Below are 15,909 nucleotides of genomic sequence, written 5' to 3'. Positions count from 1 at the left end.
TGTTATGTTTGCTGAGTACGACATGTGTTCACCCTTGCTATTTCCACACCCCAGACTTTAGAAAAGTTGCTCTGAAGATTGATGGAGTTACGAAGGATTTCCCAGAAGACGGATAGAAGTGCTAGGCGTATGTACCCCTAGTCAGCCGTCCCCTGTGAAGTTGGAGCCCGAAGAAAATATTAGTAACCATTCCGCTATACTCTGATGTAAGTGCTAATTATAAGTATGTTTCCGCTATATAACATTAATTCTGATACCCTCTATTCTATTGTTGTATGTGTAGACTTTCTGGGCACACATATGACGAATCTGGTTTTGTTTTTAAAACCGGGTGTGACATAATCAAACTTTAAATCATTTGACTTCTCAAAAAGTGAGAGTTTTTGCATCATTTTGTGGATAGACAGAGTATTGATCATTCACATAATCGCATACATGGAGCATAAACTGATTTCATTACCATGGGACACCTATATGCATGGGGATTTTATTTTTCCTTGATTATTTAAATTAACTAATTGGTTTATGTATTCTAAAAGAAACCGGGTTGTGATTTTTTTGAGGTCCTACCTCCTAGCAGGTACAAGTATCATAGAAGACCCTAGTTACCAAAATTTTCTACACAAAAATAACAAATTGTGTACATAGTTGTCAACTTGATTGAATATGCCACACTGATGCCTAACACTAAAAGAAAGAAGGACCTTTTCTAGCTTGTTAGTGGTTACCCGAAAGGACGCAAAAGGGGCTTGCCGGGCTGAGTATAGTGCGGCCTCTGTCCCTATGTGTATAGCCTACGCGGAATGTGCCATTCGGAAGAGGGCTCTATATTCTCTTGCCAATTGGAAACGTAGCGGCTACTAACTTGTTAGACGAACCTTTGAAAGACTTCATAGTAAACCCTGTCGTCCTTCCTTAGTAGTGGGTCAAGAGGCTGATCACCTCGGGCAAAAGGGTAAATCACGGCTCATGGGTAAAGATGTACAACCTCTACAGAGTGTAAAACTGTTATAACAGTCGTGCTTACGGTCACGAGTAGGTTGGAAAACTCATGGAATTATGGGTTCTTATTATACTATGATGTTGATGCTCATGTTTATTCATTATTGTCTTATTGCCATTACTCATGATCTTGTGGGAATTAGAGCTTAGGCATAATTTAACAACTCAGGTTCTTAATGCTAAACCTTGATCTACTAAAAGTGCTTACCGTAGTTCAACAATGTTAGCCTTTTGAGCCTTCATTCGCCCATGTTATGTTTGCTGAGTACGACATGTGTTCACCCTTGCTATTTCCACACCCCAGACTTTAGAAAAGTTGCTCTAAAGATTGATGGAGTTACGAAGGATTTCCCAGAAGACGGATAGAAGTGCTAGGTGTATGTACCCCCAGTCAGCCATCCCCTGTGAAGTTGGAGCCTGAAGAAAATATTAGTAACCATTCCGCTATACTCTGATGTAAGTGCTAATTATAAGTATGTTTCCGCTATATAACATTAATTCTGATACCCTCTATTCTATTGTTGTATGTGTAGACTTCCTGGGCAGACATATGACGAATCTGGTTTTGTTTTTAAAACCGGGTGTGACAGTCAAACTTTAAATCATTTGACTTCTCAAAAAGTAAGAGTTTTTGCATCATTTTGAGGATAGACAGAGTATTGATCATTCACATAATCACATACATGGAGCATAAACTGATTTCATTACCATGGGACACCTATATGCATGGGACTTTTATTTTTCCTTGATTATTTAAATTAACTAATTGGTTTATGTATTCTAAAAGAAACCGTGTTGTGATTTTTTTGAGGTCCTACCTCCTAGCAGGTACAAGTATCATAGAATACCCTAGTTACCAAAATTTTCTACACAAAAATAACAAATTGTGTACATATTTGTCAACTTGATTGAATATGCCACACTGATGCATAACACTAAAAGAAAGAAGGACCTTTTTCTAGCTTGTTAGTGGTTACCCAAAAGGACGCAAAAGGGGCTTGCCAAGCTGAGTATAGTGCGGCCTCTGTCCCTATGTGTATAGCCTGCGCGGAATGTGCCATTCGGAAGAGGGCTCTATATTCTCTTGCCAATTGGAAACGTAGTAGCTACTAACTTGTTAGACGAACCTTTGAAAGACTTCATAGTAAACCCTGTCGACCTTCCTTAGTAGTGGGTCAAGAGGCTGATCACCTCGGGTGAAAGGGTAAATCACGGCTCATGGGTAAAGATGTACAACCTCTACAGAGTGTAAAACTGTTATAACAATCGTGCTTACGGTCACGAGTAGGTTGGAAAACTCACGGAATTATGGGTTCTTATTATACTATGATGTTGATGCTCATGTTTATTCATTATTGTCTTATTGCCATTACTCATGATCTTGTGGGAATTGGAGCTTAGGCATAATTTAACAACTCAGGTTCTTAATGCTAAACCTTGATCTACTAAAAGTGCTTACCGTAGTTCAACAGTGTTAGCCTTTTGAGCCTTCATTCGCCCATGTTATATTTGCTGAGTACGACATGTGTTCACCCTTGCTATTTCCACACCCCAGACTTTAGAAAAGTTGCTCTGAAGATTGATGGAGTTACGAAGGATTTCTCAGAAGACGGATAGAAGTGCTAGGCGTATGTACCCCCAGTCAGCCGTCCCCTGTGAAGTTGGAGCCCGAAGAAAATATTAGTAACCATTCCACTATACTCTGATGTAAGTGCTAATTATAAGTATGTTTCCGCTATATAACATTAATTCTGATACCCTCTATTCTATTGTTGTATGTGTAGACTTCCTGGGCACACATATGACGAATCTGGTTTTGTTTTTAAAACCGGGTGTGACATAGTCAAACTTTAAATCATTTGACTTCTCAAAAAGTGAGTTTTTGCATCATTTTGTGGATAGACAGAGTATTGATCATTCACATAATCGCATACATGGAGCATAAACTGATTTCATTACCATGGGACACCTATATGCATGGGGATTTTATTTTTCCTTGATTATTTAAATTAACTAATTGGTTTATGTATTCTAAAAGAAACCGGGTTGTGATTTTTTTGAGGTCCTACCTCCTAGCAGGTACAAGTATCATAGAAGACCCTAGTTACCAAAATTTTCTACACAAAAATAACAAATTGTGTACATAGTTGTCAACATGATTGAATATGCCACACTGATGCCTAACACAAAAAGAACAATCTCATTGCCTTAAGTCAATGACTTAAAACCCAGTGAGTAGGGCCCGCCACAAGAAACCCCGCTAGCTTAAGTTTGGATATTACAATATACGAAGATCCAGTCTGGATAGAGCTAATGTTTTCTAGAAGCAAAATTAATTGAGGGCCCAACAACTGGCGTGCACACACCATATCTTTCCTATATAAGATGGTAAAGGCCACGACTCCCATGTGCAGAGCTAAGGTTTTCTACTTTAGAGGAAATCAGTTCTATCAGCAGGAGAGAATGGAGATTTCACTAGTAGTTCCATATGCAGCTCTATGTGCTGTTACGCTGATGACGGGATGGTTAGTACACTGGGTGTACAAGTGGATAAATCCGCCATGCAATGGCACGCTTCCCCCTGGTTCCATGGGCTTACCTATCATTGGTGAGACCATGGAGTTCTTCAAGATGAGTGCCTCCTTGGACATTCCAAATTTCTACAAACAAAGAATGCAGAGGTGAGTTTATAAATCCATACTTTTGATGCTCTCTAATTTTGTTATCATTGGCACCAGGCCCTTCTTTATCCACTTTTATCAACTGAATAATAATTTTAAGTTATCAACCCAATAAGTGTCTGCTGTTTTGAAGTGAACCTTATATACAGAAGTTAAAAAAATAAAGATTAATTCATGGTCCTTCATAAAACAGAACATAGGCTTGTAAGAACATGGGATGGTGCAATATATATGAGCAGAGAGAATATGGCCAAAAGTTCCTTACCATTTGTTACGTATCGGAATACATAGGAATAAAGTACGGATAATTTCACATCAGACAATGCAATGAACTAGAGAGTGCTAAGCTCTTACATTGCTGCTGACTTTTCAGCCCTTAGTTCATGGCAAAACAGCATAAAGAAGACACTTACATCAGAGACAAACACATCACTGATGTAAAATTATATAAACGTCACTGATGGTCATCATTTAGAGACAAATATATAAAGACACTTTGTGATGAGGGAAAATTAGAGATGGAGAAAATCGTGCCATTAAAGATATGGGGAAATCACATCACGGACACAAACTCTCAGATGTAAATTTCTCACGTTGTTTGTGATGAGGGAAATGACCCGCCGTTGATGGCGGCCTCTAACATAGTGGATTCGTCTATTCGTACCTCACTCTCCCCATGACGGTCATTCTTTTCATGCTCTTTGAGGTCTTGTATTTTTCCAGGCCTCTTGATCATAGTGTATTATAGAAATGTTTCTCTGAGATATACACATATTGACACTAAATATATTCAAATTATATTCACGTGTACTTTCATGCTTTGTTGAAGTAATGATTCCAATAATGTCTAGTGATTTTTAAAATCGATCAATAACCTTTTCTTGTTATTATTGCTCTTAGGTACGGTCCCATTTTTAAGACAAATTTAGTGGGACAACCTATGGTTATTTGTGCTGATCCAGAGGTGAACCGGTTCATATTTCAGCAAGAAGGGAAGTTGTTTCGGAGCTGGTACCCTGAGACAGCGAATATTATAATTGGTGAGAAGACCATCGATGAGTTTAATGGCACCTCTCAGAAGTTCGTTCGGAACTGCATGTCTAGATTATTCGGTCTTGAATATCTGAAGCAAGACCTCATTCCAGAACTGGAAAAGGACATTAGAGACACTTTTGCTGAATGGGCAGCTAAACCTAGCATTGATGTGCCTGATAGCACGCCTGATGTAAGTGCAATTATGGCTAATAATCTTTTACATTTTCCAATTAAGTTTGACAATTGATTAAATAAGATAAAGGGAACCAAAAGTAAGTACTACCTCTCTATCCTTAAATAAATCATTTCACAAAATGACGCTAACAAGTCAAACTATCCTAAGTTTGACCAACTTTATTAAAAAAACAAAAGATAACAACATCTGTGACACTATGTAAGTACATTATAAAAAATATATTTCATAATATTATATGACATTATAAACATTGGTGCTCTTTTTTACAAATTTGGTTAAATTTAAAATAGTTTGACTTAAAATAACTTTAAAATTTTATTTAATTGAGAACAGAGGGAGTAGTCCCTCCATTTTGCAATGTATCTCCGTGTCCATCATTGTGCACAGACTCATGCAAAAGGTTAACCTAAAATTACATGAACGTTCCAACCCTCATAACTGACAAATCTATGTTTAATGCTTTAATAAACGGATTGACAACGCTCCTCTGAAACCCAGACTTTGCATTTGACGTTTCTTTCAGGAAAATAATCAATCGCCACACATGGACATACATTTTCATACTCGAAAGCTGTGACATAGATTATGAAACCAAGCGAGAAATTAAATATATAATGATGCGGGGTATACGTAGTTAAAAAAAACTCATACTGTAATCCAACCTCAATTGTAGCACCAAATAATGTAAATGTAAAAATAATCCTCTATGAATGACTGTTGCATGATGTTATATCCTCTATAAACTGATTAATTTGACATAAATTTTTTTGCAGGTAATCTTTGTGCTTGTGGCTAAGAAGATGCTTGGCCTCCATCCCTCAAAGTCAAGAGAATTGAGAAAGAACTACAGTTCTTTCCTAGAAGGATTGATATCTTTCCCCATATATTTCCCTGGGACAACGTTTTACCAGTGCATGCAGGTTTGTAATAATTTTTATGTTTCACACACAGATTAAGTAATAATATTACAAAATATTTTCTTCATATTGAACATATATGCAATTCAGCTACTCAACTGTAACAATATAAGCATTTGAGCATGTTGACTTTCAGGGTTTTTAGTTATTAATAAGCCCCATGATTGTATTATATTTTGTGAGCAGGGAAAGAACAATATGCTAAACTTAATGTCAAATCTATTGAGAAAGAGGATAAGCACGACTGAGGAAAAGCATGGAGATGTTCTCAACATGATGGTTGAAGAAATACAGAGCGAAAAGCCAACAATAGATGAGAAATTTGCTACAGATGCACTGTCTGCTCTCTTGTTTACAAGCTTTGTGACATTGTCACCCAATCTCACACTAGCGTTCAAGTTCCTCAGTGATAACCCAACAGTTCTGGATGCTCTCAAGGTATCGCTAAATTACTAGGTTATATATTCCGCATAACCACGTGTGCACAGTTTCACTCTAGAAATAAATATGGATAGGGATAGATACTCTTTTTTGAGAAGGAAGGTTAAACTCAGAGATGATTAACATTTTACATCCAGTACATATAGCCGATGTTGAATAATGCAAAATCATTTTGCTTCAGGAGGAGCATGACACAATATTGAGGAACAGAAAGGACTCAAGTTCTGGTTTCACATGGGAGGAGTACAAGTCATTGACCTTCACTAATATGGTGATTTCGATCCTTATTTATGCTTCCATTTCATCATGGGCTGGGTTAGCCTGTTTGGATCTTCTTCTCTAACTTAAGAGAGCTTGTTCTTGTTTTGCATGAAGGTTATAAATGAGCTTACGAGAATGAGTAATGTCACACCAGGGATTTTCAGGAAAACTTTAACAGACGTGCAAGTGAATGGTATACTTATACAATTGTACGAAAAAAATTGTCGGAATTTTTCATTATTGTTTAGGTAGTGTTTTTAGGAGTATATAAATATGATACAAAGAAGTGACCGAATTACCACAAAATAAACCATTTCTAGCGCCCTATTAATTCCACTTCCTTAGAAACTGACACTCATTAATGTAATAATTCCATGTCTTAACTAGAACCTACACTAATGTATCTGTCTGTTTGGAACCAACATTGATCTTCTTTATTATTATTGTCTGATCATAACAATGACCTGTAACTGTAGATAGAGCAAGGATTTTGCAGTGTTGGTTCTAGTTTAGAAACAAAACAATGACAATGGAACTGCCAGTGTTTGTGCAGACAAGAACTAACAAACAAACAAACAAACAAATGTGATTATCCTTGGTGACCAACAATGACAATGGAACTGCTGCTAGTTTTTTGTCACCAAGGACAAGGAGTATCCTTGAGTATCACTGCCATTGTCTGAATCCAAACCAACACTAACGTGTGGGTTATGGAACCGACATGACGAAGACTTGTGTGGTAGTGAAATTAGATACAAACTCTAGTTTAATGTTTAGGAACCTAGCTGCCATGTTAGGGCAATGAAGCATCCAAAGCTATGTAGTGTATATAATTATTTTTGCATGAGTATATAAGAACTTACACATGCATGTAAACCCAGGGTATACAATTCCAGCCGGGTGGATGGTTATGATGAGTCCCATGGCAGTGCATCTAAACCCAGAATTCTTTGAAGATCCACTCGACTTTAATCCATGGAGGTGGCTGGTCAGTGACAAATTAAACCCCAATTATTGCTACCCATTTCTATCGCCATTATGAAAATACTGACGATCCCAGAAATGCAGGATGAGTCAAAGCGAAATGCACAGAAGAATTTTGTGCCATTTGGGTTAGGCATAAGGGCTTGTCCTGCATCAGAGTTTAGCAAGCTTTTCATGGCACTTTTCCTCCATGTTTTGGTGACAAAGTACAGGTAGTTACTGGCACATGACAAAACTGCTATTTATACATTCGTAGGCTGGCAGCGCTTTGACATGCTTCTGAATTATTTTGAGTATTTGCAGATGGACGAAAATCAAAGGAGGGGAAGTATCCCGCAAGGCAGTCATCATGTTCCCACAGGGATATCAAATTCAACTACTCCCAAGGGCCTAACTGATGATATATATACTTGTGCTCGAGATACCTATATATGTGTGAAATAAAACTGGAATATGATGTTAAAATGCATGGATGCATGCTCAAATAGTACGTACGGTGTGAGAAATGTATCAGTGCATATTTGTAAGTGTCCTGTTTCGGTGTGTGAAGATATATATTAAATATACGATGTAATAAATGCATATATGAAATCTGAATGAAAACATTGCATAATGTATATCAAGCTAAATCAAAAATCTATTTTTTTGTGTGAATCTTAGAAAATTAACAATTTTTATTAATAACTTTTCACCTATATCCCATAAGGATCTGTACCTACCAATCCGCAGCACATACCCAGCCCATACCTAGTTAGTCGCTACAATCTCGGCAGTGCTAGCGCCTGAACGTCCGGACAGATGCGTGCGTCCAGACACCCGCATCTGCACTCTGTTTTGCATGCCCACATGGGGGCCCGCGCCGTCTGAACATCGCTCGCGCCTCCTGACCCCACAAGGAGACCGCTCACGCCCCCTCTATTTCCCCTCTTGGACGCTTGCTGCGGCAGGTGGGTCCCCAACAGCAGCACCCTATTTGTTTTTATAACATCCAGATGAAACATTTGTAACATACATGTGAATACAGATGAAACACTTAAAACATGTGTTTGAAACACTTGCAAAAACACTTGAAAAGCCATTGAAAAACATATGTAGCGTCCAGATAAAACACTTACAACATATGTGTGAAACATATGCAACATCTAGATAAACTCACATGTAACATAGTTTGAAAAACAGATGAAATATTTGGAATAGACGCTTGCAACATACGTGTACAACCACCGCAACATATGAAACATCCCGATCTATTTTTGCAACATCCACATGAAACAATTACAACATACCTCAGAAACATCTGAAATACTCGAAACATACTCTTGCAACATTCGCTTTTAAGCACATCTACTTGTTGCTTGGACGAATGGAGGCTCGGTGTAGGGCCGATTGCGTATAAGACCAGCATGCCAGAGGCGACACTAGTGGCAGCGATGTGCCGGCAGATATCCATGTACCCTGGTGAACGCGTTCAAGAGATGGATCGAGGGAGGCAAGGGGGCGCGGAGGTAGCGTGGCTTTGGCTGGGTAGAGGGCCACTAGGGACGGCTCACCATGGTGTCCTATTGCCAGACGAGTGGGAAAAAGGGCATGGTGGAGAGGGTGGCCAGCACCGGGCGATGAGTAGGAAGTAGGAGTGAGCGATGCTAGGTGAACAAGAGAGAAAAGCGGATGAGTAATATGGATATTTAGGAGAGAAGCTTGTACGTTCCGTGGATAGAGGGATGTGAGGCTGTTAGGCCGCCACGCTGCGTCTGGAGATTAAAGCCGTCCAGACAGCCTAATCCTATGAGTTCCGCTATAATCTCATCCACCCGGGCCATGTGTGCACATCTTTCTGGTGTCCTGTCCGCACTACTGGTCGCCAAGCGGCAGCTCAGTCAATATTGTGCATACACTGCCGGCTGCATCCAAATCGTCCATGCTTCTAGCTTGTTCTTAGGGTAGCCACATTGTCAGAATAGGAGCATTATGGAGGCGGTCATTATATACCAATTCATAGCAAAGACCAACCAGAGAGCTATAACCTTGCCATATAGAATAGAATAACATTATTTTTTTCTCACTCTCCTTACTCCTACCACGTCACGTCTCCAACAATCGTCACCGATCAACACATCATGTGGCTGGTCCAGTATTACCCATGAATACATACTTGTCAACCATGATGGATAGGATACAATTGGATATCGACATCATAAATATGCGATTTGATTATTCAGATACGGATACGGTATCAGATGTTTAATATTCGGACTCGGATATGGACAGATCTAAACTCTAAATGGATTCGGTCTCGAATACGATTGGAAATATCCGTACCGTTTTCACCCCTAATAGTAAGACTCATTTATATTACAATAAAGGCCTGGAGCTTAATTATTCTAGTTTCATTGGCATCAAAACACAGCAGCTAGCAGGGCAGAAGATGGCACGCATCATGATTTAAGATCTAAGTATAATGGGCGACAAGGATAAAAGAGTACAATAGTGTAAAAATGGTTACCACAGAGTACAACTGCAAAACAAACTAAACATGGTTCATATATAGAGGAAAAATGTCAGCCCACACGACGACGGTGCAAGCCATGGAGCTCACCAACATTTTCAAGTATTAGAGAGAACAAATCATTGTAATCAATGAGAAAAACTTTGCAATCTCTATCGCGCTCTTTTCTGTAAGTCTAGCTTCGGAAGAACGGTATGTTAGTACCAGGCCTACTGCCGACGGACTCATCATCCACCTGACTATGATACCGATTTTCTACTAGCACTTGACACTACTACACAAATGATTTTGCGCGACACCCCCCCCGGAGGCCACCGAGGCGGGCACCTATTTTTGCCCGTCACGGTAAATGCCACGGTTTACCTAGGCGGGCATTTTTGCCCGCCACGGTAAATCGATTTACCGTGGCGGACGTCTTAAGATGTCCGCCACGGAAAATACCCTATTTTCCGCAGCGGACATCTTAAGACGTCCGTCACGGTAAATCGATTTACCGTGGCGAGCGTCCTAAAATGCCCGCCACCTAAAATGTGGAGGCCCAACTGACCCAAACCGAGGCCCAATAGCCATCTCCAATATAAAAGGAGGGAGTTAGGGTTTCACTGAAACACATCACCCACATCCCTCGCAGCCTCCCCCACTCTCTCTCTGTCAGCTCCCCGCCTCCCCCACTCTCTCTCAGCTCTCTGCCTCCCCCACTCTCCCTCTGCCTCCCTCTACTCTCCCTCGATGCAGGCAGCACATGGCATCGTCGCCGTACGGGGCTCGGCTCAGGTGAGCGAGGCGAGCATCGGGTACTGAGGCCGGAGCCCGGAGGCGATGGGCCGCCTCCGCGACGGGCGAGCCTTCCTCCACCGCGCGCTGGTCCTCTCGTCGCTGCTCCTCCTTGCCTCCGACGAAATCTTCTTCGAGGAGCGGTTCGATGGTACTATGCGTGGCTGTGCTGGATTGATTTCGTTTCCGATTTAGCTAGTTAGCGCGTTTAGTTCGGTGGTCAACGGTTGTCTTCGAGGAGCGATTGGGTGATTCTGTGACTGTGTTGGATTAATTTGGTGTTCCTTTTTCCTATTCACTGGTTTAGTTGCGCTTTGGTGTCACTGTGACGAGTTACTGACTGCCTGCTAACGCCGACAGATTCAGAATTTCGGTTTGTTGGTTCAGAGTTGTTCGTTATTCATATGGTTTAGCTTTCCAGAGAAGAGAATTAGTCTAGAGGTATTGTTACTGCTAGTTGTGCCTTCTGATATGCTCCAGCGGTCCTGCCTCCAGGACTCGAAGAACTTACAGTTGACTTACAGTCCGTCGTCCTATCGATGTGATGCCATGTGCAGTCCATGAACTTATCAGTGAGTTCATCTCCCTCTTCCTCTCCATCTCCCTCTTCCTCTTTCCATCTCCCTCACTCCTCCCTCTTCCTCTCTCCAGATCCGGCGACGGCGACCTCTTCCTCCACGGATCCGGCGGCGGCGACCTCCTCCCCCACGGATCTGGCGGCTGCACCCTCCTCCGTGGATCTGGCGGTGGAGCGACCGGGTCCGGCGGTGGATCTCCACCACGGCCACGACGCCGGGATCCACCACGGCCACGACGCTGGGACCTCCACCACGGCGGGCGAGGACGCGTCGGCGCGGCGGCCTCCCTCCACCACAGCGCAGCGGGATCCGCGAGGAGGCGTCGGCGTGGTCCCCTGCGAGCGACTGGCGAGGTGGTGGCGGCCGTGGGAAGCCCGGATCTGTCGCCGGTGGGCTCGCCAGTGGGCTCGAGAACGGGCTCGCCGGCGGGCTCCTGGTTTTTTTGTTTTTTTTAAATGATTAACCGCAGCGGGCATCCTAACGTGCCCGCCGTGGTAAAAGTATATTTACCACGGTGGGCACGTTACACCGCCCGCTACGGTAAATCGATTAACCGCGGCGGGCAAGGCCGCCCGCCGCGGTTAAGCCACGATTTACCGTGGCCTCTAGGCCGCGACGGACGGCTTTGCCCGCCGCGGAAAACCAAAAACGCCCGCCTCCAGTAAAGTTTGTGTAGTAGTGTGATCACTACCCTGAGGCCAGTTTCCCTATACCGGAGGATCCCAACAACCCAGTTTTCTGCTACTAGCAGCAGTATTCTGTATGCCTACATTGGCATTATCTAGTTGTCATCCCAATCAGTGCCAAAGGGGCATCCTGTAGCGCTCCCAGTTCATTGGCATTACCTTGCACAGCCATCCTAGATAGTGCCAAAGCGGCATCCTGCAGAGCTCCCAGTTCATTGGCAATCACATTGACATTATGATCATTCAGCCTAGGCAACACCAGTCCAGCATCAAGAGGATCTGTCATCTAATGTTGAAAGGGTAGCAAAATAGGAACGCCATGACCCATAATGACATTGGCCTCACCGATCACATTGGTCCTAGTGCAAAAGCTCCCGCAACATTACCAAGTGCATTCCTAGCCACACCCATATGATGGTTCCCTCCTCCTATCACTCCCTGCTTCAATCCCAACTGACCACCAAGTTGAAAATCTTCCACCACCAAGTTTACTTTAGCATAATTGGACACGACAAAGCTCTGAAATCCAAAATGTGGCAAATTCTAGTTCTCCATAGCTTCGTTCAGCACATCTTGTTAGTTTATTTGTTTTTCTTCAATATTAACATGCTATAGAGGCTGCTTCCTCTCATCTGTTCTCTTGCAGTTTTTTTTGCTAATATAAGGTTGATACTTCTTGAAACTTAAGAGAAGTAGGTATGCCAAACAATTCACATGTGGTTTCATAAAGAAAATATTACTAGTTCGCCAATATAACCACTTGACATCAAAAACCTATTTAGATTCAAGCTTAGCCTGATAGGAAAATGATCCATGCTAACCAACTATCCAAATAGAACAAAATTGCCTAGCCTTGAAGATTATTTACTACCAGACCCAGAAGACTCTTCCACTCTAACTCAATTCCCACTACTAGCCTAGCTACTACGGTAGAGCTCAAGGATGAGCTTGATCTTTACTGGAGAGTGTTGCTTCTTGATAGTGATGCCTTCCCCATAGCTCAACACCCCTATTTATAGTGTTCTGGAGCTAGGGGGTACTTCTAGGAGTGAGTGGAAGGTCAGTGGAGAGGGGGGACATCGGGTGACACCTAGGGCAACCGCTAACCCCTTGGATCCATTGCCTTCCCATCCAACGGTGATGGAGAGCTCCATGATGGTGGTTATCCCTATCCTAAGGTGGCTGGAAGGTCAGTGGGGTGTTTGAGTGGCTAGTGATGGTCCCTCCAATCCAAGAGAGGTCCATCCAACACCCTTGGATGCCACTGACTCAAATCAACGGTTGAGGGGACTCCTAGGTGTGCTTCCTTGCTCCCCCACGAATCAATGACATGCTAGGGGGAGTGGAGGCATCGGGCAATGCCGTGGTGTGGGTCCTAGCCTCCCTGTCACATGTGGTTCCTTCTAGAAGATGTTTTCTTCAATATTTTTGACCATTTTGCCCATGTATGCAAATTCTCTAAGTGCAAGTGGAACTAGGTCATTTATAAACATCAAATGCTACTTGTGGTGTGATTTACCTTCACTTTAGTGGAATATCGATGGTCAAACATGGGGTTTAGTGACCATCAACAAGCTCCCCAAGCTATCCCTTTGCTCATCTCGAGCAAAGATGCAGATTTAGTATTTGGATCAAGAGTTGCTACAATGTAAACGTCCGATAAAAACTTGTATACAAACCAACACTCTATCTCTTGCATTGAATAAGTTGGTACTTAGAGACTCACCCATCTTACCTTAGTCATATGGGGCTTATAGCCTTCACCTTGTCCTGAGAGATCACAAGACATACCAGCTTGATGAAGATGCTCCTTCTCCTCCTTTGGTTTGATCAAACTTCTCAGAGATTTTTGAGTTTTTAGAAAGAAGCATGGTCAAGTTCCTCCAATGGTACTCTCAAATCTCTCAAAGGTGTATGAATACTCACCAAGGCCATAGAGCTTAGCCTTTACATTCCTATCATAGATCTTATGTGGATTTCATGGGTAGAGGATGAATGTAAGGCATACTTGTATTGAATATATTGCTAAGTCAACACTTGGATCACATGAAGCAACATGTCATGCAATTAGATCAAGATGTCCTTGTTTGTGGATGGTGGTGATAGAAGTGGTACTGCTTTGATGATCTTCCTCTCTCTAGCATCTTTGGATGAGAGCATAGCTACCTTTCTTTCCTTCTCTCTCTCTCTCTCTCTCTCTCTCTCTCTCTCCTCTCTCTCTCTCTCCTCTCTCTCTCTCTCTCTCTCTCTCTCTCTCTCTCTCTCTCTCTCTCTCTCTCTCTCTCTCTCTCTTTGAGCATGAGAGCTTGCCTTGCTCTTCTCTCTCTTTTTCTTCTTTTGTAGCCCATGTCTCTCTTTTTGACTTGGAAGTTAGCTAGAGAGGGATAAACAAACTTTCATGGAGTAAATTTAGGTAGAGGCAACAGGCATGTTGTTGCATTACTACTATTTATTTTTTCATTGATTAACTTCTTATAAAGCTAAGCAAATGCAATTACTTAGAAAATTAAACATGAGGAGCATTTAAAAACTAATGCATTATGTTGAAAAAATATGAGATAAATACCAATTTACCTTTGGCAAGGCTCAAGGCTTCTCCTCCTCGAGTGCGAGTTCTCCTTGTTCCATAACAGAAGTCTTTTCAGGTTTAGGAAATGAGAAGACGGACGAAAGGATCTTCCTTCTTATGCCTTGTCTTCTTGGACTTTTATTGCTTCTTAACATGCTTCTCCATTTCCCCTGTTGGTTGAGGTTTCTCTCCGTTGTCTTCCGCCTTGGGTGATTCTTCTTTACCTACTTTTTGTCTGTAGAAAAAGATTTGTTAGTAGAGAATGCGAATATTTCCTTCTTTCCAGCAAAGTGGAGTTGGAGTTGTCCCGATCCAACATAGATGCAAGTGTTGGCGGTATTAAGGAATGGACGTCCAAGGATCAGAGGTGTGTCCTTGTTGTCGTCCCCCATGTCAAGAATCATGAATATACGTGCTAACTCCTTCTGCGTAGCGGACCGTTTGGTCGGCTAGCTGCAAGTAGACAGAAGTATAGGACAAAGGTGCAAAAAGCAGGTTGTCATATGTTACCTTTAGCATGATGTTTACGCTTGATCCAAGGTCGCATATGACATTGTTGAACGTCTGGGGTCCAATGGAGCAGGTGATGACCGGGCTTCCCGGATTACCCTTCTTGATGGGGAATCCCCAAGAGTTCAGAGTACAACCATACCTTGTTGTGACCAGGTTGGCAGTATCCATGGGCTCTTCAGGCTTCCTAGGAATTCTTCCTTTCTCAAAAGATGGAATAGCAGCGACAAGTTGTGATATAATTGGTTTCTAGCATCTTATTAAATAAGCTAAATTGATTCTTTATAGCAGAGAGAAATCATCCAATTTAGCATTTATGTTGTCCAACGTCTTGTCGTTAGTGTAAAGCCTTTATTAATATTATCAGTTGTTTAACCTTGGCCAAAAACAAGATCTTTGAGAGAGGGGTAGTTATGGTAACTATTACATCCTTGGTTGTTGGATTGTTAATTCCATCCTTGATTTTGTTGAGGACTGTAACCATTGTCATCGTTGTTGACAAAGTTTACATCTTCATGGGTCTCGGAGCAAGAATCTCCCGAATGTCCAGCTTCTCTACAAACTTCGCAAGTCAATCATGCAAGCATCCATGGCTTGCAGTCTCTTGAGCGCTCACATTCTCATAATTCTCTATCCGCTTCATGAGAAGGTCCATCTTGACTGCAAGCATGTCAGCTTCCTTGACAGTATGCATACCTCTCTTGGGGGGATGGAGTCCCTCATGGCTCCAGGATTAAAAAAAATTCGGTGCAGTGCGCCACAGGCTACA

The 15,909-nt window shown here is 42.1% G+C and overlaps 1 protein-coding gene across 2 annotated transcripts; it reads left to right on the top strand.

Moving 5' to 3' along the window:
- Positions 1-3,428: 3,428 nt before the first annotated feature.
- On the top strand, positions 3,429-7,982 carry LOC136482514 (cytochrome P450 87A3-like). 2 transcript variants are annotated; one of them, XM_066479721.1, is made up of 9 exons: positions 3,429-3,683; positions 4,584-4,908; positions 5,688-5,834; positions 6,018-6,269; positions 6,454-6,543; positions 6,648-6,726; positions 7,415-7,521; positions 7,602-7,729; positions 7,821-7,982. In XM_066479721.1, the coding sequence occupies exons 1-9, from the start codon at positions 3,466-3,468 to the stop codon at positions 7,909-7,911; spliced, it is 1,437 nt and encodes a 478-aa protein (XP_066335818.1). In that variant the 5' UTR covers positions 3,429-3,465; the 3' UTR covers positions 7,912-7,982. The 2 variants fall into 2 exon arrangements, with proteins under 2 accessions (XP_066335818.1, XP_066335819.1); XM_066479722.1 differs by lacking the exon at positions 7,821-7,982 and having other exon boundaries at positions 6,648-6,742.
- Positions 7,983-15,909: the final 7,927 nt, after the last annotated feature.

Source organism: Miscanthus floridulus, chromosome 9, assembly GCF_019320115.1.
Source record: "Miscanthus floridulus cultivar M001 chromosome 9, ASM1932011v1, whole genome shotgun sequence".
NCBI lineage: Eukaryota > Viridiplantae > Streptophyta > Magnoliopsida > Poales > Poaceae > Miscanthus > Miscanthus floridulus.
Note: the sequence above shows the minus strand (reverse complement) of the source record. Positions and strands in the feature narration are given on the sequence as shown.